Source organism: Pagrus pagrus (assembly GCF_965226575.1).
Source record: "Pagrus pagrus genome assembly, chromosome: 7".
Taxonomy (NCBI): Eukaryota; Metazoa; Chordata; class Actinopteri; order Spariformes; family Sparidae; genus Pagrus; species Pagrus pagrus.
In genome coordinates this window covers 15855767-15882218 of record NC_140191.1, presented here as the reverse complement: position 1 = coordinate 15882218, position 26452 = coordinate 15855767, and the positions used below count along the sequence as shown (strand labels likewise).

General features: G+C 37.8%; 5 protein-coding genes across 5 annotated transcripts; all 5 read right to left on the bottom strand.

Annotated features, from left to right (window-relative positions):
* Window positions 1-1070: 1070 nt before the first annotated feature.
* LOC311260123 (uncharacterized protein) lies at window positions 1071-7166 on the bottom strand (the record flags this gene model as incomplete). Its single annotated transcript, XM_084357635.1, has 8 exons — window positions 1071-1289; window positions 2749-3046; window positions 3140-3242; window positions 3615-3654; window positions 5451-5639; window positions 6540-6840; window positions 6927-7029; window positions 7160-7166. 8 exons carry the CDS (start codon window positions 7164-7166, stop codon window positions 1071-1073), a joined length of 1260 nt encoding a protein of 419 aa, XP_084213761.1.
* Window positions 7167-9151: 1985 nt separating this feature from the next.
* On the bottom strand, window positions 9152-11250 carry LOC311260450 (serum amyloid P-component-like). Its single transcript, XM_084358274.1, has 5 exons — window positions 11169-11250; window positions 10935-10986; window positions 10247-10349; window positions 9866-10163; window positions 9152-9389 (listed from the first exon to the last, which is right to left on the bottom strand). Exons 2-5 carry the CDS (start codon window positions 10984-10986, stop codon window positions 9174-9176), a joined length of 669 nt encoding a protein of 222 aa, XP_084214400.1. The 5' UTR covers window positions 11169-11250; the 3' UTR covers window positions 9152-9173.
* A 1140-nt stretch (window positions 11251-12390) lies between these two features.
* LOC311260122 (C-reactive protein-like) lies at window positions 12391-14692 on the bottom strand (the record flags this gene model as incomplete). The annotated part of the gene is made up of 4 exons (XM_084357634.1): window positions 12391-12612; window positions 13252-13549; window positions 13635-13737; window positions 14638-14692. The coding sequence occupies 4 exons, from the start codon at window positions 14690-14692 to the stop codon at window positions 12391-12393; spliced, it is 678 nt and encodes a 225-aa protein (XP_084213760.1).
* A 2011-nt stretch (window positions 14693-16703) lies between these two features.
* Window positions 16704-19194, bottom strand: LOC311260448 (C-reactive protein-like; the record flags this gene model as incomplete). The annotated part of the gene is made up of 4 exons (XM_084358272.1): window positions 16704-16932; window positions 17864-18161; window positions 18244-18346; window positions 19140-19194. The coding sequence occupies 4 exons, from the start codon at window positions 19192-19194 to the stop codon at window positions 16711-16713; spliced, it is 678 nt and encodes a 225-aa protein (XP_084214398.1). The 3' UTR covers window positions 16704-16710.
* A 3290-nt stretch (window positions 19195-22484) lies between these two features.
* On the bottom strand, window positions 22485-25805 carry LOC311260449 (mucosal pentraxin-like). The gene is made up of 5 exons (XM_084358273.1): window positions 25747-25805; window positions 25497-25551; window positions 23867-23969; window positions 23484-23781; window positions 22485-23377 (listed from the first exon to the last, which is right to left on the bottom strand). The coding sequence occupies exons 2-5, from the start codon at window positions 25549-25551 to the stop codon at window positions 23159-23161; spliced, it is 675 nt and encodes a 224-aa protein (XP_084214399.1). The 5' UTR covers window positions 25747-25805; the 3' UTR covers window positions 22485-23158.
* Between the last annotated feature and the right edge of the window lie 647 nt (window positions 25806-26452).

Genomic DNA, 26452 nt, shown 5'->3' with positions numbered 1-26452 from the left:
GATTAGTTATTGTTCTGAAACCATCATAATTAGAAAACTTGTTTCACTTACATGGGTACACAACAACCTGAGATATAATGAGTAACTTTATTTTTTGAACAAATACATTTTTATTTTGCAATAAGGTAATCAAATGTAAAAAGAGGCTCATCCTACCCCATTCTCCCCTAGGTGTAGATTTTGGACACAGTAAAATAACAATAAACATAGCACACTATGTAGCACATGAGGATCAGCTCGGTAAACACTTTGCTTGGACACAGTCGGACAACTTGTGGACAGGTCTGGAACAAAGGAGAAGATTGTGTGTACCGAACAGAAATGAATCAGATGCAGACGAGGGAAGAGGATGTAGCAGCTGCTGCCGTGACAAAGTCTGGTTCTACTAGAGGAAATCGCAGCGCCCTTTCTGCCCAAAGCAGAACAGTTTAGAAGGAAACATCCGGTTATCTCGCATCTAACAATATTATCTGCACACACAATCTGCAAGCCCTTACAGCCTCTCGCATTGTACCTCTCTGCTATTACCAAATAACTGTTGTTTATTTTAGCCTGTTTCCTGCTGTTAGTGTGTGTGTGTGTGTGTGTGTGTGTGTGTGTGTGTGTGTGTGTGTGTGTGTGCTGATGTATAAATCAGATAGAGTATTCAAATGCTGCCCTGGCAGAGCATTAGGATGTTGCATCATACAAAGAAGCTGTGAAACAAGCTTGCTCACATTCACTGTTTGCACTTTCACACGGGCTACTCCGAAACCCCATAATTAGATTAGATCAATTCTATATGTGCATAAATAAACAGCTGAAACTGTGGGTAAGGACAAATATCATTGACCAACCCGGGCTCAAGATCTCCGTCTTGGATGTGTGCTTACGATCTGGCACCTGGTTGATATGTGTGTAAAGTTAAAAAGTTCAGAGAAACACTCATTAGTATAATGAGAAAACCCCGAACCCACAAATAAAGCAAAAGATAATAATACAAATTATAAAGAAAACAGGAAAAAAAATCTTCAAATTCTTCTTCTGAGTGATTTTTTTTTGCCAGACATTGATAGTTTTGTTTAGAAAGTTTAGTAACAGCTCTTTTGTTCATCTTCTATCAGTACTGGTCCTATGATCTGGAACTCCAGCGCCCTCCAGTTGAGCACGTTCCCTGGAGTGAAGCTTAGATCTTCCATGTAGTTCTGGATCTCACAGGGCGAAATGGCATAGTCCCACATGTGGACATCGGACAACATTCCCATGAAAGAATCCTGGATGACAAACCCCCCGCCGTGGGTATCCTGGTCCTGAGAATTTGCAGACAATTGATATAACAGCTATATTATACAGTGCTTTATTTTTCTGAGACATTATTTAAAGACACCTACAGCAACAACTTGCAGAAGACTAAAAATTCTTATTATTTCTCAATATGGGAAGTTCTCACTCGAATCGTGGGTCTAAGGGCAGAGGATTTCGTTCACTGTACAGTGTGTAAAGCCTATTGAGTAATTGTGATTGTGATTTTGGGCAATATAATTAAAATTGATTTGATTTGATTAAATTACAATAATATAAATAGTTTGAAATTTGGGGAAATAATAAAACCTACCCTCTCCTGTGAGTTGGATGGGAAGATTAGGTAATGATTTATATTTAAGTCCTTAAGTCCTAAGCATCAGTTAATAGGTAATATGTGTCCGAAAGCCTCCAAAGAGGGGCGCCCAGGACGCATCCTAATCAGATGCCTCAACACCTCAGCTAGCTGTGGCTGTACACCGAGCTCCCTCTGGATGTCCAAGCTCCTAACCTTATCTCTGAGGCTGAGTCCAGTGAACCTACAGAGAAAACTCATTTCGGCCGCTTGTATACACGATCTGATTATTTCAGTCAGTACCCAAAGCTCGCTGACTAGTAAATTGAATGCTTCACCTTCCAACTCAGCTCCCTCTTCACCACAACGGCCTGGCACAACGCCCGCAATACTGCTGACAATGCACCAAACTACCTGTCCATCTCACACTCCATTTTCCCGTCACTCTTGAACAAGACCCTGAGATACTTGAACTCCCTTACTTGGGCCTGGAGCTCACCCTGTAACCAAATGGGGCAAGCCACCATTTTCCGGCAAAAACAGCTAAAATAATGGTGTGTCTTTCTTTCACTCGCCTGAAAAACAATTGCACGTGCTAGCCAGATCAAGATCTTTACCAGAGGAGGCTTTAAGTAGAAAAATCTCAATACTTCCTAAACCACTGTCCAAAGGTACCAAAATCCTCTGACAATTTCACTAATTTCATTTATTCACATGGCAGATGTTTTTTTTTTCCAAAATAGTGTGCCATATGCAACAATATAACCCAAAACCTAATAAAGAACAATTTGCATTGATATAAAGAGTTTATAATCTGGACTATTTCTTGGTCGGCAGCAGTTGCCAGCGGAGACTGGAAGGTACTGCTCTTGGATTAGGAATAGTCCTGCACATAACCTTTCATACAGTTTTTGTATAGATTAAGCAAACAATATATAAGGTGTTAATAACTGAGTTTAGAGGTACTGGTAGGCCGAGGCTGGCTATTTCTTTGTTTTCCATAAATACTGCTAACTCTAAATATGATGTTTGGCTTGAGAAGATGATGCCATTTTCATATCCATGCTTTAAGCATGGATATGAAAATGGCATCATCTTCTCATCTAACTCTCCGTGAAAACACTAATGAGTGTCAAACTAATTATTGTATGTATGGTGCTTAAAAGTGGTACCTGTCCCAGAACAATTATGATGGGCCCACTGATACTGGATCCAGAGCTGATGAGTCTTAGGCTTGAGGGTTTTCCATCCAACCACAGCTGCGCCAGTCCAGATGCAGAGTCCCATGTGGAACAAAGTGAGTGCCATGTGTTCAATTTGTAGTTCTGTCCTCGAAAATACTGGTTTTGATTCCTGACCCACAAGCCAATCTCATTGTTATTAGCACTCTTGAAAATGAAGAAGCCATTGGCAGCAGAGGGTGTGGCCAAAGAGAACAGGGTGTAACTCCTTTGGAGGTCTGTAAAAGACCTGTAGGCATTACAAATATACTATTATTCATGATGGTCTTTATTGTCAGAGATAAAGTGAGTTGTTTCAACCATTTTGCATATTGAGTACTACCTGAGACAGACGGTGACAGCCCGCAAATCCTGTTTCGTTGTAGTCAACCTCACATGAGCTGTGCTGGTTTCTCGTGGGAAGATGAACATTTTACCTGATAAATCTTAAAAACGTGAAGAATTAAAAACAAGAATTTGAAATTTAAAGCATATGACAAACAAATGAATTATACAATAGCAAAAAAAAAGAAGAGATGATATACTGGAACAAAAATTCTAATCACAAGATGAATAGAAAAGTTGGGCTAACAACCCTAAAACATGTTGAATTTACTGTACACTTTTCCATCTGTAGAGCCACACCACTATAAACTGAACAAAAAAAAGAAGAAGTTATATTTATAGTGTACGCCAAGTTTTAGTTGATCAACTCACATCTCCAGTTCACAGCCGAACTTTGCCCTCAACACTACCTGCTCACGGCAGCTGTCAGCCTAATCATGTACTTTTTCACCTCTTGTTTGTTTGGTCCTGACTTTGCACCTTGGACTTGTTGAATGTCCAGCCTTCTTGTTGCTGAACACAAGGGAGCAAATTGGCTGAGTAAGTGTCTTAACAGATTTATAAGATGTTTTCTGTATTGTATTTTTTAACATAAACAAAATGAGAGGCAAAGTTAATAACATATTCTGTGTGTTTTTTCCTGATTCCTGCCATTATTATTATTGTTATTATTATTATTATTATTATTATTGTTATTAAGCACATATTTTGTTTCATTCTATTACATTAGATTTTAAAATTATTTATACATAGTTTAAAGAGTGAGCATAAATGTCACAAATACAGAGAATAGCAAACACCTGTGTGCTTGTTAAACAAAGACAAAGTTTGTTTGTTTTTTACCTTGAGGAGTGGCAGCACACACTGTCAGCATCGCCAGAAGAAGCAACAACAGCATCTAATACAAAGGCAAACACACACTGCGAATACTTTCACTGTAATGTACTGTGAATTACTTTTTGTTGCTGTTGTATTATGTCAATCTATTTTCCAATGTATATAACACTTTTGTCTTACCTTGAAGCTTGTGTCAGGGTATTGTGTGCAACAGTGTTCAGGACTGTGAGTTTTATACTCTGTTCCCTTCCTCATTGAGGTCATTTACTAATTTATGGCTTCATGTTCCGGTAATTCGCAAATGTAGGTCGAAGGTCAATGTGGGCTCTAAAAAATGTCCTATATATTACATGTATCAAGATATACTTGAAGCTGCTCGGTGAGTGTATATTACTGAAAAACAAGACAAAATCACTTCATAACACAGCTACTGGTGGTGTTATGATGGAGGTAAAATAAACAGGAGAAAAGAGAAATTCTGCTGCGTAACTATTAAGTCAAGTGTTGTTTTAACCATCATGATGGCATGTCTTTAAGGATGGCAGTGATAGTGATGTCTGTTGGTGATTGGTCCTGACTGAAGGATATCTGAGGCTAATACTGAGGTTGTTATAGTGGGGAAAAAAAACTGTTTAAAAATGCATTGATTTATTTGCTTTCATTAAAGTTTGAATTATAATCTCACCAAAATCAAATAAATTAAACTGTGGGACCAAATTTGTATAGGTGCAAAAGGGTTTTTGATTATATTATTTTATCCATCAGCGTCACATAGTCCAACTTCAACTGGCTTTAGTGTTATATTTATCATACAGACATCAGAGTGGGAGTGATTTTCTTGATCTAATTCTTGGAAAGAATATGAAACATTTAACGCTTCATTATTTCCTATTTCATTTTAGATAACCACTTACACAAAAGTGTCTGTGTTTAGCAGCATTATGTTTAAGTACATTTATTTATTGAAACTTTTCAGAAAACAAAGTGAAATTTTTACATGACATCCAATTTATTATTTACCATTTTGTGACTTATGACAATTCATTGTGGATCTTGGCAAGTTGATAAGCTTCAGAAGGTATTAAACACAATACATCTTTGCTGTTAGAAAAGAAATATGGTTTGATTTTGCCTCAAATACAACCACTGAGGCCGTCACAAATGAGACCACTGCAGATGAAATTAAAATTGAATGATTCACAAATGAACTTCATATGATATGTTTGTAAAGTTCAAAAGTTTGGCAAAACAGTCTTTAGTAAACAAAAGAAAAGCTATTGTTTTGCAAGGATCTGACAAACGAAGCAAAATATGATTATATTAATATTAATATTATAATATTAATATTAATAATAATACAGAAAACAGAAAAGATAATCTTCAAATGCTTCTTCTCAGTTATTTTTTCAAGACATTGATAGTTTTGTTTAGAGAGTTTAGTAACAGCAACTTTGTTTATCTTCTATCAGTACTGTTCCCATGATCTCGAAGTCCAGCGCCCTCCAGTTGACCACGTTCCCTTGAGTGAAGCCAAAGCTCAGATCCTCCATGTAGTTCTGGATATCGCAGGGTGAAATGGCGTAGTCCCACATGTGGACGTCAGACAACATGCCAGCAAAAGACTCGTTTTCGGCAAACCCCCCACCGTGGACATCTTGCTCCTGAGAATTTGTAGACAATCAAGATATACAACAGCTATATTAATTCTATACTTTTTTCTGTTATTTTTCCTATAAAGACATAGAATAAATCACAAAGTAGCAATCAACAGCAACAACTTGTTGAAGACTATTGACGGAGTAGTTTTACATGGCGGGAAATACACTTATTCGCTCTCGTGCTAGATGAGTTAGATGAGAGGTTTTTTTTATCAATGTAATAACTCAAAGACTGGGGAACTATTTCATTTCACTTTCTATTTCTGCTCCACAACATTTCACAGGACGATATTGTACTTTTAACTGTGGTCACTAGTTACTTTACAGATCAAGTTTAACATACAATGTATATGGTGAACTTCTAAATTGTCATGCATTGTAAACAACTATTAAATTTGTGTCATAGTTTGAGCTTGCAGTTGTTATTTCCTGTTTTATTTTCAAGTTCTACCCTCATGTGTCATGTTTTGCTTTTCATTTCCTCTCTTAGTGTGATTTCCCGCCCTCTTTCTGTATTCACCAGTGTACTGCTAGTTAATCAGCCCTTGTGTATATAGTCTGTGTGCTCCCTGCTGTCGTTGTCAGTTCGTCTGTTATGTTCCACTTAGCCTGTCACCGTGTCTTCGTGTCCCTTCTACCATGGTTATAAGAAGTAAATTACAGAGTTTTGAAGGTACTTGTAGGCTGAGTGTGTTGCCTCTGGACAGACCCAGCCGCAACCAGGATATTTCCTTGTTTTTCAGTCCTTGTGCTAAGCTAACATGCTGCTAACTCTGGTTTTATAAGGTAAATGACCCAAGAATGCCACTGATCTTCTCAATTAATATTCTGTAAAAATGCTCATCATAATATTTCCCATAAAGCCAAACCATGCCTTGTATGTGTGATGGAGGAAAACTGTACCTGTCCTAGAATAATTATAATGGGCCCGCTGATGCTGGATCCACGGCTGATGAGTTTCCTATTCGAGAGTTTTCCATCTAACCACAGCTGTGCCAGTCCAGATGCAGAGTCCCACGTGGCACAGAGCGAGTGCCAAGTGTTCAGTTTGTAGTTTTGCCCGGCAAACTTTCCATAGTGATTCTTGATATGGACAGTAATCTGATCAGGTGCACCTGAATCCTTGAATATCATGAAGCCATTGGCAGCAGAGGGTGTGGCCAAAGAGAAAAGGACGTGGCCTCTTTGGAGGTCTGTAAAGGACCTGTAGACATTACAAAGACACATGATCATTTTTATTGTCAGAGATACAGTGTGGTTGTTTCACTCATTTTGCTTATTCAGCACTACCTGAGACAGATGGTTACAGCCTTCAATTCCTGTCTTGATGGAATCAGCCTCACATGAGCTGTGTTGGTTTCTTGTGGGAAAGTGAACATTTTACCATATAGATCTTTAAAAAAAAAAGATTGAAATTCAAAATGAGAATGAGGATTGTACAGTGAATTATACAATAAACAAAGTAATCATATAATAAATAGCAGAAAACAACAACCCTGAAACATGTTGAATTGTTTCTTTACCATCCATTGAGCCACACCAGAGTGTAAAATACATGTATTCACAATACATATTTAATGTTTGTCAAGTTTTATTACTCTGATTGACAGGCGCACTTTGCCCTCTGTACTACCGGCTCATAGCTGCTGTCTGCCGGATTGTTTTCTTCATGATAGATTTCCTACTTTTGTATGGTAAGTTTCTGTTATGCTTCATTTTGTTGTTCATGTTGTTACAAAAACAATTCTTTTTACCTTGACGAGTGGCAGCGCACACTGTCAGCATTGCCAATAAAAGCAACAACGCCATCTAATAGAAAACCATACAAAATGCAATAAATCAAACACTTTTTTGCTGCTGACACTCAAGTTGGTCAACCACAATATACAATACAGATAAAAATGGCTACAAATGTTTGTATAACAATTTATATATCGCTTACCTTTAATTCTGTTTCAGGATGTTGTGTGAAATATTGTAGGGGAGATTTGAAGTTTTATACACCGTTTACTTCCTCATTGCAGTCATTGGCTAAATTTTATGGCTTCAGGTTCCAGTAATTTGCAATTACAGGTTACAAGTTAACTAAGGACTCTTAAAAATATCCTATAAGGTATATTGCACTTATCAAAATATATGTGAAGCTGTTGAGTCACTGTAAGAAACAATATAACAATCAAGACACAAAAAAAAAAGAATGGAGGTTATAATGGAGGTAAAATAGACATGAGAAAGGAGAAAGGCCTGCTGCATACCTATTAAGCCAAGTGTTGTTTTAACCATGGCTTGTTAATCTGTTGGACAGTGAGTTGGTTCTCTGCTTTGTTCTAGACTGAAACCTCTAATCAACTATTAGACAGAAATGACAAAGATTCATGACACCCAAACAGGGTATCATATAACTTTCGTAACCACTTGACTTTTCATCTTGACCCATTTTGCAACACAAGATATTTTCTTTGTTTACTCATTTTGGTACAAATGTGTGAGGAAGATACAAAACTGCACTATCCAACAAACAACAGCATCCAAATCCTCAGATTTCTTTCTCAGGCTATGAGATTTAGTTAAGAAAAATCCTTGGGTATCTGTACGATCTCAACAAGCATACTAAATGTGTAACCCATATATATGTGGAAGTTATGAGTTATTGAGTTATAAAGACATTCATGAGAAACTGAGAAACATGTTGAGGTTGTTATTCTGGAAAATCTAAGTGTCTAAAATAGTTTTTTTTCTGCCTATATTTAAATTTAAATTATAATCTCACCAAACGCCAACTCACCAATCATACGCCCCCCCTGCCATGCAGCTACATATCAAAATAGCCGACCGTGTGACCAGGAGCTCCCAGTGAACACAGCCAATCCAGTGATGACAGGGCTCACCGAACACGGCCTGAGCAAGACCTAACACAGCATCCAAGACCAACTGTGGACAGTTTGACGATTGTGAAAACAGAACCAAGGTGGTTTTGTTGCCAGGTTTGGCTCCTTGCTCCAGGCAGAGCAGGCAGAGGATACAAGAGGTAAAACCAGAAAATACTAACTCCATAAAATATGATCTGATGATGACTTTAAAGGTATAACGGGTAGGATTTGTTAGTTTTAGTAGATTTGAAGTTTGTAAACACAATTTTGAAAGGCCTCTCCTTCCCAGCTCAAGCTCTTGTATGTATGCTGACAACTGGTTGCAACATCCTGCCCTCACACCCTGCATGCTGTTAATGGCTGCAGGCTGTACAACCTCTTCCTAAAGGTCGGACACAGCAAAATAAGAAAATACAGGCAGAGGGCACGGTCTCTGCAGATACAGACACTGCTACACACTTTTTGAATAAGTTTAGATTAAGAACAAACATACTCATTCTGCCTTTAAATATAATGTTGGCAGCACATAGCCAAAAGTTCAGAGAAACACTAAAGAAAAACTTTTGTTTCATGATGATCTGAAAAAGATAATAAAAAGAAAAAACAAAACAAAAAAATGTTTTTTTTCAAACCTGTTTTAAGACATTGATAGTTTTGTTTAGTACGTTTAGTAACAGCTCTTTTGTTTATCTTCTATCAGTACTGTTCCTTCGATCTGGAACTCCAGCGCCCTCCAGTTGAGCACGTTCCCTGGAGTGAAGCGATCCTCCATGTAGGTCTGGATCTCACAGGGTGAAAGGGTGTAGTCCCACATGTGGACATCGGACAACATGCCAGCAAAAGACTCTGTGATGACAAACCCTCCACCGTGGGAATCTTGCTCCTGAGAATTTGCAGACAATTGAGATAACAGCTATACAATTATATATGTATTTTCTGGTATATATATATCCTATAAGGACATAGAATAAATCACAAAGTAGCAATCCTTAGCAACAACTTGTTGAACACTATTGACGGAGTAGTTTGACATGTCGGGAAATACGCTTATTCAGTCTTGTGCCAAGAGTTAGATGAGAAGATTATTATCAATGTAATAATTCAAAGACTGGAAACTTAGAGATAGACCAAGCTTGACTCTAATAAGGTGTTAATTACAGAGTTTTAGAGGTACTTCTAACCTTTTACCTCCAGACTTTTTGCTAAGCTAACATGCTGCTAACTCTGGCTATACTGTATATTTAAGGTAAATGACAGGAGAATGGCATTGATCCTCTCAACTAACTGTCAAAATGCTCAACAGCATATTTCCTGTAATGCCAAACCATGCCTTGTATGTATGGTGGGTGCGAACTGTACCTGTCCTAGAACAATTATAATGGGCCCGCTGATGCTGGATCCACGGCTGATGAGTTTCCAACTTGAGGGTTTTCCATCTAACCACAGCTGCGCCAGTCCAGACGCAGAGTCCCACGTGGAACAGAGCGAGTGCCAAGTGTTCAGTTTGTAGTTCTGCCCCGCAAAATACACATACTGATTCCTGACATGGAGATTCATCTGATCATGTGCACCATCCTTATAAATCAGGAAGTCATTGTCAACAGAAGGTGTGGCCAAAGAAAAAAGGGGGTGGCCTCTATGGAGGTCTGTAAAGGACCTGTAGATAATACAAAGACATAATGATCTTTATTGTCAGTGATACAGTGAGTTGTTTTATTTATTTTACATATTAGACACTACCTGAGACAGACAGTGACATTCCTCAGTTCCTGTCTTGATGTAGTCAGCCTCACATGAGCTGTGTTGGTTTCTTGTGGGAATATGAACATTTTACCATACAGATCTTAAAAGAGGAGAGAAATTCAAATTCAAATTGATTATCTAATAGAAAAAAAGATATATTCAGTGAAAATACTGGTTAATAAAAAGTTAGATAAAAGATGTTTTGAGAGGAGATACACTGAAGCAAAAACTCTTTCCATCCATTGAGCCATATCACAAAAAACTACATTTACTCACGATTAATTTATAATGTATGTCAAGTTTTATTGATGAACCAACATGTGCAGTTCACAGCTGAACTTTGCCCTCAGCACTACCTGCTCATAGAGGCTGTCTGTGAGAGAAAATGAATTGGAGGCTCTGTCTAGCTCACTTGGCACAGTTATCTGCCTCTTGTCTGTTCGCCCCTTCTCTATGCACCTTGGACTTATTGACTTGTCCTGTCTGCCTGCAAATTGACCAAGTAATGGTCTTCATAGATTTTCAAGATTTGTTTCTGTGTTGACTGTTTACATTTAAACAGACTAAAGGTACATACCAAAAAGAGTGAGCATAAAGGTGACAACCATCAAAGAAAAGCAAATTCCTGTGATGCTGATACTATTGCGTGGGTCATTTTTGTGATGCTTGATTTAGTTGTTTTTACCTTGAGGAATGGCAGCACACACCGTCAGCATCGCCAGTAGCAACAACACCATCTAATAAATAGCCCATACATGCAATAAATCAAATAGCAGTGTAATACACTGCAAATGTTTTTTTTGTCACTCAAATTGGTCTACAATATACAATACAGGTAAAAATGGCTAAACATGTTTGTATCAAATGCAGTCAAGTCAAATTCCTCTATTTTAAAATATAAGTCATGCCCTGATCTTACCTTGAATCCTGTGTCAGGTTGTGTTGTGTAACAATAAACACATTCGTCATCAAGTTCCAGTAATTTGGCAAGCAGGGGTGTACCAACAGGCAAATGTGGCCCCAAAAAAGATTTTGGGAAAAGGGGCCACCGATGGCCAGTCATATTGGCACATTTCGCAATGACAACTAAAACCCTTTTAAACCTTCCCTGAGTCACTTCACAGTGCACTGCCGCTGCTTCAAAACCCCCTAAGTAGAGCCCCTTCTGGGAGTGGTGGGAGGACCATGAGGAAGCTCCTCCTTGTTTTCTCAGCTCAATGTTTGGTATAGGGCCCCAACAAACTATCACTAACTATCACAACTAGTTATCCATATATGTGAAAGTTGTGAGTTATTGAGTGATAAAGGCATCCATGTGAAGCTGAGGTACTGAGGCTGATGTTTAGGTTGTTATTCTGAACAAAAAAAACATTTAAAAACCTTTACTTTCTCAGCTTGTTTTGATTATGACCTCACCAAAATCAAGACTGTGGGACCAAACAACAGGTGCAAAAGTTTGTTGACAACTCAACAACAAACTGTCCAACTTTAACGGAAACACTTTCACTTGGTGCAGCTTAAAGGAAAGAGGAAGGAAGACAAACGTGACTAAATGTGAATAAAACTTTAATACATGACCTCCTCCAAGACCATTTCTGAGTCAAAGGCAAATGTGTGATCCAAAGCTACTTACATCTCATTTTTGTTTAGACATACTCTGCTTTTGAAGTTATTTGGTTATTTATTACATTTACATTACATTTATTGTTTCAGAAACAAACACCAACACTTTACATGATATCCAATCTATTATTCACAAATTTCGTACTTACAAAATGTCATTGTTGAGCTTAGCGAGTTGTTGAGCTGCAGAATTTATTAAACATGACACAATTTAACGGTTGGAAATAGCGAAAAAAAAGTTTGATTTTGCCTCGACTACAACCATTAAAAGCTGTCACAAATGAGACCATCAGAAGAAAAGTAAAGTAAATTCACTCAGCAAAGTTTTAACTGGATTAACGACTGTTTCACACTATGAATATGAGTGAAGACATAAAACAACTCATGCTAACAACTCGTAGTCAAAACAACATAGAAACACTCAATAGTAAGGTAAAAAAAAATCATACTTTTGCAATCATCTTACAACAACAGATGATAAAAGACTTTGTAAGACATGACAAGTTTTGTTTCAATGATTAAGCGATCGACCACTGTTCGTCTTCTATCAGCACCCTTCCTGTGGTCTGGAACTCCAGCGCCCTCCAGTTGAGCACGTTCCCTGGAGTGAAGCTTACAAACAGATCCGCGTAGCTCTTGATCTCACGGGGTGAAATGACGTAGTCCCACATGTGGACATCAGACATCATGCCAACGAAAGACTGCTTTATGTCAAATCCCCCACCGTGGGAGTCCTGCTCCTGTAGAGATTGCAAAGAGTTGAGATAACAGTTCTATAAACAACAATTCCCAAGAAAGAAATTGTTTTACACACATTCATTTGCTCTCCTGCTGAGAGTTAGATGAGAAGATTATTACTGATTTCATTTATGTAAACTTGCCCTAAATATATGGCTGGACACAGCAATGGGGAAACAGTTAGCCTGACTCTGTCTAAAGGAAAGAAAATCTGCCAATAATTTCAATACTTTTTTGTGGCAGAAGCTTTCGTCCAAACTACATTAAAATGAATGTTTAATCTATACCAAAGTTCAACTGTAAAAACCTTAACTAAAAGTTGACAATTAGCTGTTTTATGTTGGACTATTTCTTGGCCAGCTGGAGGTAGCTGCTCCTTGGTGAGAAATAGTCTACTATAATCCTCGGTAAAAAAGGGGGATTGTTGTTTACAGAGATTATGAGATGCTGTTAATTCAGACTGTGTTACCGTTGGAGAGAGCCAGGGTAGCAGACTGCAGACTGAAGCTACATATTTGCAGTACAGATATGAAAAATTGTATTGCTCTTTTTATGATACACTCTATGGTAAAAGATCATTAGTGTGTTTCCCTTGATGCTGAACTACCCCGTTAAGTAGCTATGGTGTGTAAGCAACGTACCTGTCCTAAAACAATTATAATGGGCCCGTTGATGTTGGATCCAGAGCTGATGAATTTCCTATTAGAGGGTTTTCCATCTATCCACACCTGCGCCAGTCCAGATGCAGCATCCCATGTGGAACAAATCGAGAGCCACGTGTTGATTTTGTAGTTCAGTCCACTAAAATCACTCACAAGATCTCTGGCCCAGATATCAAACCTATCATCTGCTGCTCTCTTGAACATCAGGAACTGATTGTCACCAGAGGGTGTGGACAAAGAGAAAAGGCTTTGGTCTCTCCGGTGATCTGTAAAGGACCTGTAGGCATCACAAATACACATAATGATCGTTATTGTCAGAGATACAGTGAGTTGTTTTATACATTTTACATATTCAGCACTACCTGAGACAGACGGTGACAGCCCTTAAATTCTGTCTTGATGTAGTCATCCTCACTTGAGCTGTGCTGGTTTGTTGCGGGAAGGTGAACATTTTACCTGATAGATCTTTAAAAAAGGAGAGAATTTCAATATCAGAATGTGAAATTTAAATTACATACTAACTAAATTACTCATACAATAACAAAAAGATATTCAGTGGAGATCAAAAATAAAGTTTTCTAAAAGATGTTTTGAGAAGAGACACAGGTAGGCTGCTACCTTGTACCCAGGCAGATTGTTTCACAGCATGCACACAAAAACACACGAGCATGCCGCTAACATGAACTAGTCATTGTCTGTCCCAATGCCAGGCACCTGAGTTTAAGTGGGTCACACACTTTCACCACAATAGCCTTGAGGAAAGAGAGTATTTGAGGTAGGAAGAGGCAAAAATGACAGGATAGAGGAAAGTAAGATGGAGAACAAAAGAAGAGAAAGAAAGGTGACGATGTGAAGAAGGAACAGGTGAAACAAAAAAAGGGATGAAGGGCAGTGATCTCTAGATCTTTACATTTTTACTGGAGTGCAACCATTACAGTAGTTGACACAACTGGGCAATTGCAATTTTGCAATTGCAAAATCACAGCATTCTAACCATCATTTTTCACATGCTTGTGTATCCAGATAATTGTATCAAGCCACCTGTTAAAAGGCACCACGGGGGAACCCCCAAACCTCTTTTATATTGTCACACCTATATTTTAAATGCTTTCTACGCCCATATTGAATCTACTGTACATCTTCCATCTGTAGAGACACATCACTAAACACATATTAATATCAAGCTCACACGTGTTTAATTATATCAAATTAGATAGAACAAATATTTTTTACATGCATTAAAGACTGAGCATAAAGGTAATATATAAATAACATATAAAAGAATAGCAAACTCCTGTAAGCCTGATATTCTTGCATGCTATATTTTTTGAATGTATTTTGTTAAACAATGAACATTTTCTTTACCTTGAGGAGTGGCAGCACACACTGTCAGCAACGCCAGTAGAAGCAACAACGCCATCTTATACAACACACTGTGAACACACTGCGGATACTACCAGAGTGTAAAAAAATGCAAATAATGTTTCTGTTATTCAAGTTGGTCAACTACAATATACAATACAGATAAAAATGGTGATAAATGCTTGTATATAATGCAGACATTCTGAATACCTAATGTTTGCTGTTAGTATATATATTACTATATAATGCCTTGATCTTACCTTGAATCTTGGGTCAGGATGTGTGAAACAGTGTAAAGGATTCTGGCTTTTATATTCTGTTTGCTTCCTCATTCCAGTCATTTATCAGTTTATGACTTCAGAAATAGGTTACACGTGAACTGAGGGCTCGTTAAACTGTCTTATAAGGTAAATTACACTTATCAATTTACACATGAAGCTGCTAATCACTGTCAAAAACTGAAAAACAATCAAGACAAAAACAGGTATCAAGACAGTGACTGTGCATGTACTGTAATAACAGAGGCAGAATAAACAAGAGAAAGGAGAAAGGTCTGCTGCATACCTGTTAAACTTTAGTCTTCAACAGTGATAATGGCATGCCTTTAAGGATGGCAATGTTAGGCTGTTGTTTGGTTGGTTTGGTTGGTTGGTTGGTGGGTGGGTGTGTGGTTGGTGGGTGGGTTGCTGGTTAGTTGGTTGGTTGGTTTGTTGGTTGGAGGGTGTGTTGGTCGGTGGGTTGTTAGTTAGTTTGATAGTTGGTGGGTGGGTGGGTGTGAAACAGTGTAAAGGATTCTGGCTTTTATATTCTGTTTGCTTCCTCATTCCAGTCATTTATCAATTTATGACTTCAGAAATAGGTTACATGTGAACTGAGGGCTCGTCAAACTGTTTCATCAGGTAAATTACACTTATCAATGTACACGTGAAGCTGCTTATCACTGTCAAAAACTGAAAAACAATCAAGACAAAAACAGGTAACAAGACAGTGACTGTGTGTAATAACAGAGGCAGAATAAACAAGAGAAAGGAGAAAGGTCTGCTGCATACCTGTTAAACTTACTTTTCAACCATTATAAGGGCATGCCTTTTAGGATGGCAATGTTAGGCTGTTGTTTGGTTGATTGGTGGGTGGGTGGGTGGGTGTGAAACAGTGTAAAGGGATTACAGGGGACTCTTTAAACTGTCATTTAAGGTATATTACACTTATCACACTCAAAAACTGAAAAACAATCAAGACAAAAACATGCATGTAATAAAGGAGAGAGAATAAAGAAGAGAAAGGAGAAAGGTCTGCTGCATACCTGTTAAACTTATTTTTCAACCATGATAATGGCATGCCTTTAAGTTTGGCAATGTTCGGCTGTTGTTTGGTTAGTTGATGGGATGGTTAGTTGGTTGGTTGGTCGGCTGAAATATTCTGTTTGCTTCCTCATCCCAGTCATTTATCAACTTATGGCTTCAGGTTCCAGTAACAGATTTTTTTTTTTTTGGCTACTAAAGCTAGTTAAGAAAAGTCATTGGTTGTGTATACGAGCTCAACAAGCATTCAAAGTGTTTATGCATATAATACGATATCATGTGCAACATTTCTGCATTAAAACATTTAAAAATAAGTAGACCATTGTTATATATTTTTTGTAACATTATATTATATTATAATTGTATAATAATTAATTATAATAATTATAAATAATAAATAATATTAATTAATAAATATTAATAAATAATGTAATGATTGTATAATCCAGAGAAATCCATATTGCATTTGAGGCAACAGTGTGTTTTAATTGGTTGCACATCACTGAACTTGTGCAGATGAGGCAGGAAGTAGAACATGACTAAACCAGGACTACATGTGACTAAAACTTTAAACATTCATTCGTCCATGAAAATTTCGCTTAAATTTTACTGGCAATGGTGGTTGCTTAACAATGAGGACAACAACTCCCATGATCCCACTCTACTTATACTCCATTTAAATTAAAAACAGAAAACAAAATCAATTAATTTTCAAATGTTTCTTTTATTATTTTTTGAAGCCTCTTTTTTGGCATGAAAACTTTTGTTTCAAAAATTAAGCGATCGACGACTGTTCGTCTTCTATCAGCACCACTCCTGTGGTCTGGAACTCCAGCTCCCTCCAGTTGAGCACGTTCCCTGGAGTGAAGCTTATGAACACCTGCGCATAGCTCTGGATCTCACGGGGTGAAATGACATAGTCCCACATGTGGACATCGGACATCATGCCAACGAAAGACTGCGCACTGTCAAACGCCCCACCAGGGCTGTCCTGGTCCTGTAGAGATTGTTGAGAGTTGAGATAACAGTTATGTTGTACTTTGCTATAATTTTCTAATATATATCTCATGAGAACACTCCAGAATTATCAAAGTAGAAATCTGTAGCATTTTTGGAAGACGATTAAAAAAATATTTAGACATTTGGGGTATTCATTTTCCTGCCAAGATTTAGATGACAAGTTTGTTACTTAGACTTATTTATCTAACCTTGTCCTAAGTATATAGCTAGAGCCAGCATTCTGTTAGCTTATCATTGCACAAATACTGATAACAAGGAGAAACTGTTAACCCTTGATTCCACTGGGCACAACTCTGTTACCTGGCTTGTGCAAAGCTGTTTTCTACCGTCGTCCACACGGTTTCAGATGCAGAGCATCATGCCTGCCTGATATTGTTGACTTGCTCATTTGTGTTTATATGTGTGAGTAGGCTATGCAGTTAAACTGTTTTGTTTTCTGTCTGTCTTACTGTATGTGTTTACTGTAAGTATGTTCAACTTTTATGTGCTGTAGATCGCAAGTCTGCACAGGGGGTTTTATTTTCTCACTCACGAGAATGGGGACAGGAAAGACGGATGGATGGACAGGTGTATGGACATATGGACAGGCGTACGGATGGACAGACAACCCAAAAACATAATGGCTCCAGCCATGACTGTCACTGGTGCGTTGGCATAACAATGGGGGATTGTTGTTTACAGAGCTGCTGTTAAAGTAGAGAGGGTAGCCAGGGTAGCCGTCCTCCTGCTGTTTAGTCTTGGTGCTAAGCTAAGCTAACATGCTGCTGACTGTAGCCACACATATTTGCAATACAGATATGACAACGGTATTGATCTTCTCATGTAACACTCTGCAAAAAGGCTAATGAGTGTGTTTCCAATGAGGTTGAACCACCCCTTTAAGTAGCTATGGTGTGTAAGCACCGTACCTGTCCTAAAACAATTGTCATGGTCCCTGTGATGTTGGATCCAGAGCTGGTGAATTTCCTACTAGAGGGTTTTCCATCTATCCACAGCTGTGTCAGGCCAGATGCAGCATCCCATGTGGAACAAATTGAGAGCCACGTGTTCAGTTTGTAGTTCAGTCCTCCAAAATCTGTCTTTATATCTTTGGTCCAGACTTCAAACTCATCATCTGCTGCTTTCTTGAATATCAGGAAGTCATTGGCAGCAGAGGGTGTGGCCAAAGAGAAAAGGCTGTGGTCTCTACGGAGGTCCGTAAACGACCTGTAGGTATTACAAAAACACTATGGTGATTTTTACTGTGCGAAATACAGTGGGTTGTTTGAATTTGCATAGTCGGGACTACCTGAGACAAATGCTGACAGCCTTCAAATCCTGTCTTGATGTAGTCAACCTCACATGAGCTGTGTTGGTTTGTTTTGGGAAAGTGAACATTTTACCATTCAGATCTTTAAAAAAAGAGAAATTCAAAATCAGAATGTGAAATGTAAATTACATAACAGCCAAATTAATAATACAATATCAAAAAGGATATTCAGTGGAGAAAATAAAAGAGAGTTTTATAAAAAGTTTTGAGAAGTGATAAACTGAAGCAAAAACTCTCATCATTAGATTAAAGGATTAGTTGTGCTAACAACCTTGAAACAGGTTGAATTTACTGTACACTTTTTCCATCCATTGAGCCACAGACTGCAAAATACATTTCTCACATAAATCTCTAATGTATGTCAAGTTTTATTGAATAACATGCACCTCCAGTTCACAGCTGAACTTTGCCTAATTGTGTTCTCAAGAGATTCTCTGTCTCATAAAAAAATTAAATGTAGTTGGTACTGTCAAGCTCACTGCACTCAGTTTCTGCCCTTTGTGTTCAAGCCGTTTCCTGTTTTGATATCTGCCAATATTTGATCACCTCTTGCCAGTTTGCTCATGCCCATGCCTTTGCACCTTGAACTTGTTTACTTGTCCTGATTGCTTAGTTGTTGCTGAATGCAGGGCAGCAAATTGACCAAGTATGGTGTTGTATGTATATTTTTTCTGTATAGATTTTTTTGAATGAACGAATTAATGACACATAATGCATTTTATTTCCTAATTGTTATTATTATTAATAATATCTAGCTCATATTTGTTTCTTTCTTTTTAAGTCAAAAGTCAAAATCTCCTGTCAGCCTGACACTCTTGCATGGTTCTTTTTTGTAATCATTTTGACATTCGCTTTGTTCAATGAAGATTTGTTACCTTGAGGACTGGCAGCACACACTGTCAGCATCACCAGTAGAAGCAACAACTCCATCTAAGACAAAGACATAAACACACTGCTAATACTTTTGCGACCAGAGTGTAAAAGACTGTGTATTCATTTTCTGTGACTTAAGTTGGCCTACAATATACAATACAGGTGAAAAAAAAAGTTACAAATATTTGTGTATAATAATATATTCCTCTATTTATCATGCCTTGATCTTACCTTGAATCCGGTGTCAGGATGTTGTGTGCAACAGTGTAAATAACGATGACTTTTATACTTTGTTTGGTCACTCATTGCAGTCATTTATTAACTTTAAATGGCTTTGGGTTCCAGGAATTTGCAAATGTAACAATGACAATGATGTGTGAAGCTCAACTATGCTAGCAGTTTGGCTTGTGGGGTTGTGTAGAAGCTTTGGTAGCCGGCCATGACGAAGCCCCAAAACACACATTTACTTAAGGCAAGACTGGGTGCATCTGAGACTCTAAATGGATGTAATGGTGATATGCTTAAGAGGACCACCAGCCCATGATTTGTTTTAAGTGCTCTGATACCATTATAGGGGGCCAAGGTAGCGACCCTGAAGGACTGTCCTGAGTAGTAAACAAGAGAGATGCTGGACAAGGAGAGAATGTGGCGAAAGGGCTGGTGGAACCAGAATGGAGTAACCACTTGCCTGCACAGAACTGCAGGTAGTTTGTCAAGGACACAAAAGTGTTCAACGATGATTAGCCAGAACTCTGCCCGACACCTATTTAATTGTCGTTCTGTATTTACTCCTTGTTTTGCATTATCTCTAACTTGTTTAAATAAATTCTTGAAAATGATAAATGCATTTTCTTTACACTTCTAGCATAAACAACCATCCCATTACAATTCTTACACTTTACATGATGCACTAATAAAACAAATGAATAAGGTAAGACTCTTGTTTATTCAATTTTTTGGAACACATGTAAATAAATAACTACAAAAACAGTGTACCTTTTATCATTTAGACAATATACAGTACACTTAGCATAAACAACTATACACAGGAAGGACATCCAGAGGTTTCTTGACTGATTCTAAACACAGATCAGTGTTGGCCAACAGGTCAGGCTGCTGATGTCGGTGCTGTCGCAATCCTCTACTGTTTTGACAGTGATTGTCCTGTAGAAAGAATTGTACAATTACTTATCTAACAGTAAATACACTTTTTGTTGTACACCTTGGATTTCCATCATCTCTGCAAAATTATAATAATTTCAGAAAATTGGATAAGGTTGTGTGTAACTAAATGTGTTTACAGGACATAAAGTTACATCTAAATGTGTTTATGGGGCATACAAATGTTAATGTTATATATTCTCTCAAAGACAGCACAGGACCTTTGCTATGTAAAAAAAATTACAAAACTAGAAGTCTGGGGTTAGGTGGGTGATGGGTGGCAAGTGATTATTTGAAGGGATTAGCTGGTGCATTGTGCGTTTCCCACATTCTACTGTGGTCAGCTGACAGTCAGATCATGAATTGAAATTCAGAGTCTATTTTCTTAAATAAATGTCTGACTAATATGCAATAGTCTCAAGCGGTAGACTAACATGTGACTGTTAGGACCAGTACTTGTACTTGGACAGTATTGTATCCCTGCGGGAGCACATTCATGCACATAAAGCAAGCCAACTTGATACGAAAGAAGGACACATGCATCTATGAAATGAATCCACCAGAGATACATATTACATGAATAACAATGGTCTGATCCGTGTTGCTATCGGCATCATCTGTCAGAGAGAGACTGCAGAAATAGTGGAGAGATCAGGGCAGGGCAGATCAGGAGTGATATTGCCATTAGGAGGTGCACTTGATCTCCAACAGTGTTTTGGTGGGTTGTGCCTGTCCAGTAGCATCGACATGGATACCAGGACCCAAGTTTTCCGAGCAGAAATGCATTGTAACAAGATGATCACTGTTATTCATTTAACCCTTTACGCCTTTTAATGTTATGGGTGATCAGTGTATATACTTAGCTATACAAGCTTAACCTATTTATGAAATCAAATTAAAACACAATAAATACACACACAGCACAGAGAACTTTCACACGTCTTTCCAACAGTAACCATTAGCCTACAACTACTTTTATTTGTCTGCAGTGATATAGTACTTTATGCATCAGTTTTAAAGCATTTATATGGCTAAATTACCGATAAGGTTTCACAGAAAGACCTTCACTTGTGGCAATTAAAGACAATCAATTTTAGTGCAATAGCTGATAGCCTCTGATTATATTGAATTTTAACAGTCAAGCAGAAGAGGAATTAGCTAAAAGTTAATTGCAAACTCATGTTGCCCTGAATTACATCATGAACCTGCTAACTTAACACCAGAGGCTCCTTTGAGTTCTCATACAGCACTTAACGCCTCACTTACTCAACAGGAATATCAAAAGAGAGGTGTTAATAGTGAGTAGTGTTGCTGATACAACAGCAGCAACACTTGTTGTGAAGCCTTGTTTATTGTGGAAATCTCTGCAGGTTCCACTTGATGTTTGCTAAGGAGTGGGAGACACAAAAAGGCCCAAACTGTCCGTGGGTCAGTGTCGTCTCATGAGGCTCCTGCTTCCAAAATTAGTGAGTTTGAACTGCTGGAACTTCTTGAGTCGGTAACTTCTTCCTTGACAAAAGTAATTTATGTGTGCACGAACAAATATGGCTTGGTTCATCACCAGCCTCAGAGACCTTAGAGTTGCAGTCCTTTTCCTTATGAAGTGTAGATATGTGGGAGAGATGAGTAGTTTTATGAGTTGAGAGACTGCGTCTGTCAGCTCAGTTTTTGTGAACAATAAGAAGTCCATGTTATTTATTATCAGAGAACTGTGAGAAGTGATGAAACATGAAGAAACTTTAGCCCTCTGCAAATATTGTAAGTATACTCCCATACGCATATAGAGGAGTGAAAGGTATTGCTGTTGGCTCATTGGATATGGATATCATTGAATGTGTTTTTTTCAGTGTTAAAAAAATGATCAGAACAGGCCTGGGATGAGTGCAATTGATAGAAATATCAAAACTCAGTTAAAGCTGCATTTATCTATTTTTGGCCAGTAGGATGACGTTGAAAACAACTTGACGGATACACAGCCCTGATATTATTGCCCTGTAAATTTTCTATGACCTACAGAAAGAAAATACTTATGGAAACATCAAGCAGGAATGAAACAACATGAACACCTTTATGTTTTAGTCTGAATTTTTTTCAAGCAGATATTTGTGCATTCAGTTATTTCAGTTGCAGGTTCATTGGGAAGCGTCACTTAAGTCTTGAGAAAAAGATGAAACCCTGCACACTACTATTGCTCAGCATCACAATTTATTGACAATACTAACATTTACATTTGCATGTGAAAAATATATGGACAGATATACGTGACTATAGGAGGAATATGCTGTCAGCAAAGTCAAGACAATGTGGGTGACCATCTAGGTAGAGATGCAGACTGATTATTCTCTGGTGGATACACTTTGCATGTGGTCACTTGATTCAGTGTTTTTATTTTTTGTCCCCATCTGATCTGTTTAAAACGCTTAGAAAATCAACACACATTAAAAATTAACACACATTAAGAAATAGTGTTAGCGATTGTAATCTGTCCTCTTTTTACTGGCTGTGAAACCTTCATGGAATGATTCATTTGAAAATATGGTGTCAAAACCCACCTGGTTTGGGCAACTCAAGACTACTGAAGCTTTATTGTGGCTTTGGCTGAACCTAATTTTCACACAGGAAGAGGACTATGGATTTCTCCAACAGCACAGACAAGTTAGACGGAGATCTCTTCATGGTATGAAGAGGTTAATTGATCAGTGACCAAACTAACTCTTTAATGCGATTATTATATCAAGACGAATCAGAGGTATCCCTTAATGGTAATCATGTAGCTAACTTATATGATACATTGGACATAAAAGCACAAAAAAATGCGATTTTTGACTTTGCAACACATTAATACTTTTCTTTGTAACTATTAGTGACAGGTCATGTGTTTATCTTCTAAAATCACTCTGTCTCTAATCTGGAACTCCAGCGCCCTCCAGTTGAGCACGTTCCCTGGAGTGAAGTTTAGATCATCCATGTAGTTCTGGATCTCACAGGGTGAGAGTACGTAGTCCCACATGTAGACATCAGACATCATGCCAACGAAGGACTGCTTAAGGTCAAACCCCCCACCATGGGAATCCTGCTCCTGTATTGTAGAGATTTGACATGCATTTAATATATGATATGAAATAAAACATTTACAGCAATTGTTAAAAGACCATAAACTATCCTGCTTATTAATACAACTGTACCTGTCCTATGATAATTATAGCAGCTCCTCTGATGGTTGATCCAGAGCTGACATATTTTCTAATTGAAGGACGTCCATCAAACCACAGCTGTACCAGTCCAGATGTAGAGTCCCACGTGGTACATATAGAGTGCCACGTATTCGGCTTGTAGTCCTGGCCTCGATATTCAGTCTTTTTATCCTTGATATGTGGCTCCATCTCCTTATTTGCCTCATCCCAGAAAATCAGGAAGCTATTGGAATTAGCAGGTGTGGCCATGGAGAAAAGGATGTGGTCCCTTTTGAGGTCTGTAAAAGACCTGTGGGTAATACAACGACATCGTCATGCATGATACTTTTCATAGTCAAAGGTTGCAGTGGGTTCTGTAACTCGTTCAATTCTACCTGTGACAGACGGTGAGAGCGGCGTAATCCTGTCCTGATGAAGTCAGCCTCACATGAGCCGTGTTGGTTTCTTGTGGGAAGGTAAACATTTTACCTGACAGATCTAGAAAGAGAGACGGAGAAAAAATGCAATCAAGTAAGTGAGTACTCAGTGAAAACAGATATACAGTACAGATAATGCACTTTTTTTATCATCCAGGTAAATTGTGTCAATATCTGTTCTTGTGTTAAAGGAAAATCCTCAATGGGTTGCTTCCTGTGAATAGATCTCTTGCACTGTGATCAATAATAAATAAATATATAAATATAGTAACTTCTTATTAATGCATATCAATTTCAGGCTTTCAGCCAGACATATTTCCTTTTTAACAACTTGTTTGCCTAGCTTGATGGCTGCCTTGTGTATCCTGCGTCTGTTGAGCAAGCCCTTAAAAATAATGCACCCACAAGATGCAATATGCACATGAGCGGTAGGGGCAGTGTGGGACCAGTACGGTAGATGTAACAGGGTCAACAGTCAGTAAGCATGTGGGCAGCAGCAGGGACAACAATAGCAGGAAGTTCAGAAGACAAAGTAAGGTTCACCATCTGGTGGTATGCTTCAGTTACATGCATAGTATTAGGCAAGTATGTGAACAACTACTGTACGTTCAAGGCTGGTTGACTATGCAAACGCTTAGATAAAAACCAAGTACTGTATATCTCTTAGTTACCAACTTCAAGGTAATCCCACCCACTTTCAATTTAAGTACTACCCACTTCTGGCTCAAACCCCGCCCATTCAGAGTAAGCACAGACATAAATACTTGAGTTGGTTAGACAGATCATATAATGGTGTGCTGGCTCATCACAAGTAACCACCTTGACACATAATTAATTTATAGAGTATTTAGGGTGAAAGTCAACTTCTGTTAGGAACATACTGTGCACAACCATAAAGAACACTGAATTTTGTTGGCACACATGTAGCAATGCTTATAAGCGTTGATCCCCATGAGGCCACTCATCATTCAAGATTATTAATTACTCACTAACATGTCAACTACAAATCTTATATAAAGAGAGATGCAAATTATTGTTCATAAAAGCCTTTCTGATGCTGTACTCCACTTTTTGGTTTGCTAATTGTCAAGCATTTCTTGACTCAAAGTTGAACCTGAGTTGACTTGAGTTAAACAAATTCCCAGTTATTTATGAAACCATGAAAACAACCAAGTTTTCACGATTTTGTTATTTTTTCTGTTGGCATGTTAATTTGCTTTTGTTTGTTTTTGAGCACTGGTTATTTTGTCTTTGCTCATTGCATTTTTTTTGTGATTTTGCATTAGAAACATGTTAGAAAATTCTACATAATATATGTAAAAAATCTAAAACAATAAAAAGTTTGACAGATAGACATGTGCCTACAGACAAGATTAGTAATATTTAACACATTCTGCCTTATTAAAAAATTCTGTCATTATACTGCAAAAACTCTTTTTCTTTTTTTCATTCAAACAAACCAGAAAAAAATATATTTTGCTCACATTCAAAGGTAAATTGCAACAGACTCCGACAAACTGCCTACACCTACATGAAACTTTAAATTTCCGTTTGGTTTTGTCTTTGTGGAATAAGGATTTATTTTTACCTTGAGGAGTTGCAGCACATGCTGTCAGCATCACCGACAGCAGCAAAAACTTCATCTAAAACAAAAACAAAAAAAGAAACTTGGTAACTTGGTAACACTCTTTGGGATTCTGATCCAAAGTCTACAAATGAATTTTCCTTATTCTGCTACAATAAACATAATGATAAAATGTTGGGTTTTTTTAAGTTTACATACAATAGAATCACTTTAATTTCATATATTTTTGCAGTTTTGCATGTGTAGATCTTACCTTGAAATCTGTGTCTGGATATTGTGCGCACCAGTGAAAAGGGCTTTGAATTTTGTACACTCACTACTTCCCCACTTCTGTGCTTCCTTCCTTAATCTACTTCTACAATTTTTTTTGGCTCCAAATTCCTGAAATGTAAGAAGCTGTTTTTCCATAATGCGACATTGTTTGCTGAATCAGCGTAATTTACACTGAGCGGTCACTCTTGGTTTAGCATTGCAAATGAAAACTGCTAACTGCAGTCTTTCAACATGAGGTACTCCATAAAGCTCTATTGTCTTTTTTGTTTTTATTATAACACTGAAATATATCTACTATCTACTATGAACTGTAGGGTACAGTGTGTTCATAAACTATTTTGTGTGTGTTGTTGTGTTTTGATTGCACACATGACTTAGCTATAAATCTGCACACATGGAGTAAAGGTTGATCACTCATGCCCAACGTTATCAGTTCTGATAGGTGTTATCCGCTTCAGCTATCACATACAGTATTATGATAGGTGGTAGTCCATGTTTCCTCATTCAATTTTTGATAAACTAAAATGACACCTATCGGTTCTTTCACTTTAAAGAGGTCATTGCTGCTTTTTGGGGTTGTGCCTTTCCTTTATTGTGTCATGAAGCATTTCTGTGCATGTCTGCAAAGTAAAAAAAAAAAAAAAGAAAAGCCAAAGGGAGTTACTCTCTCCCACAGAAAACACTAC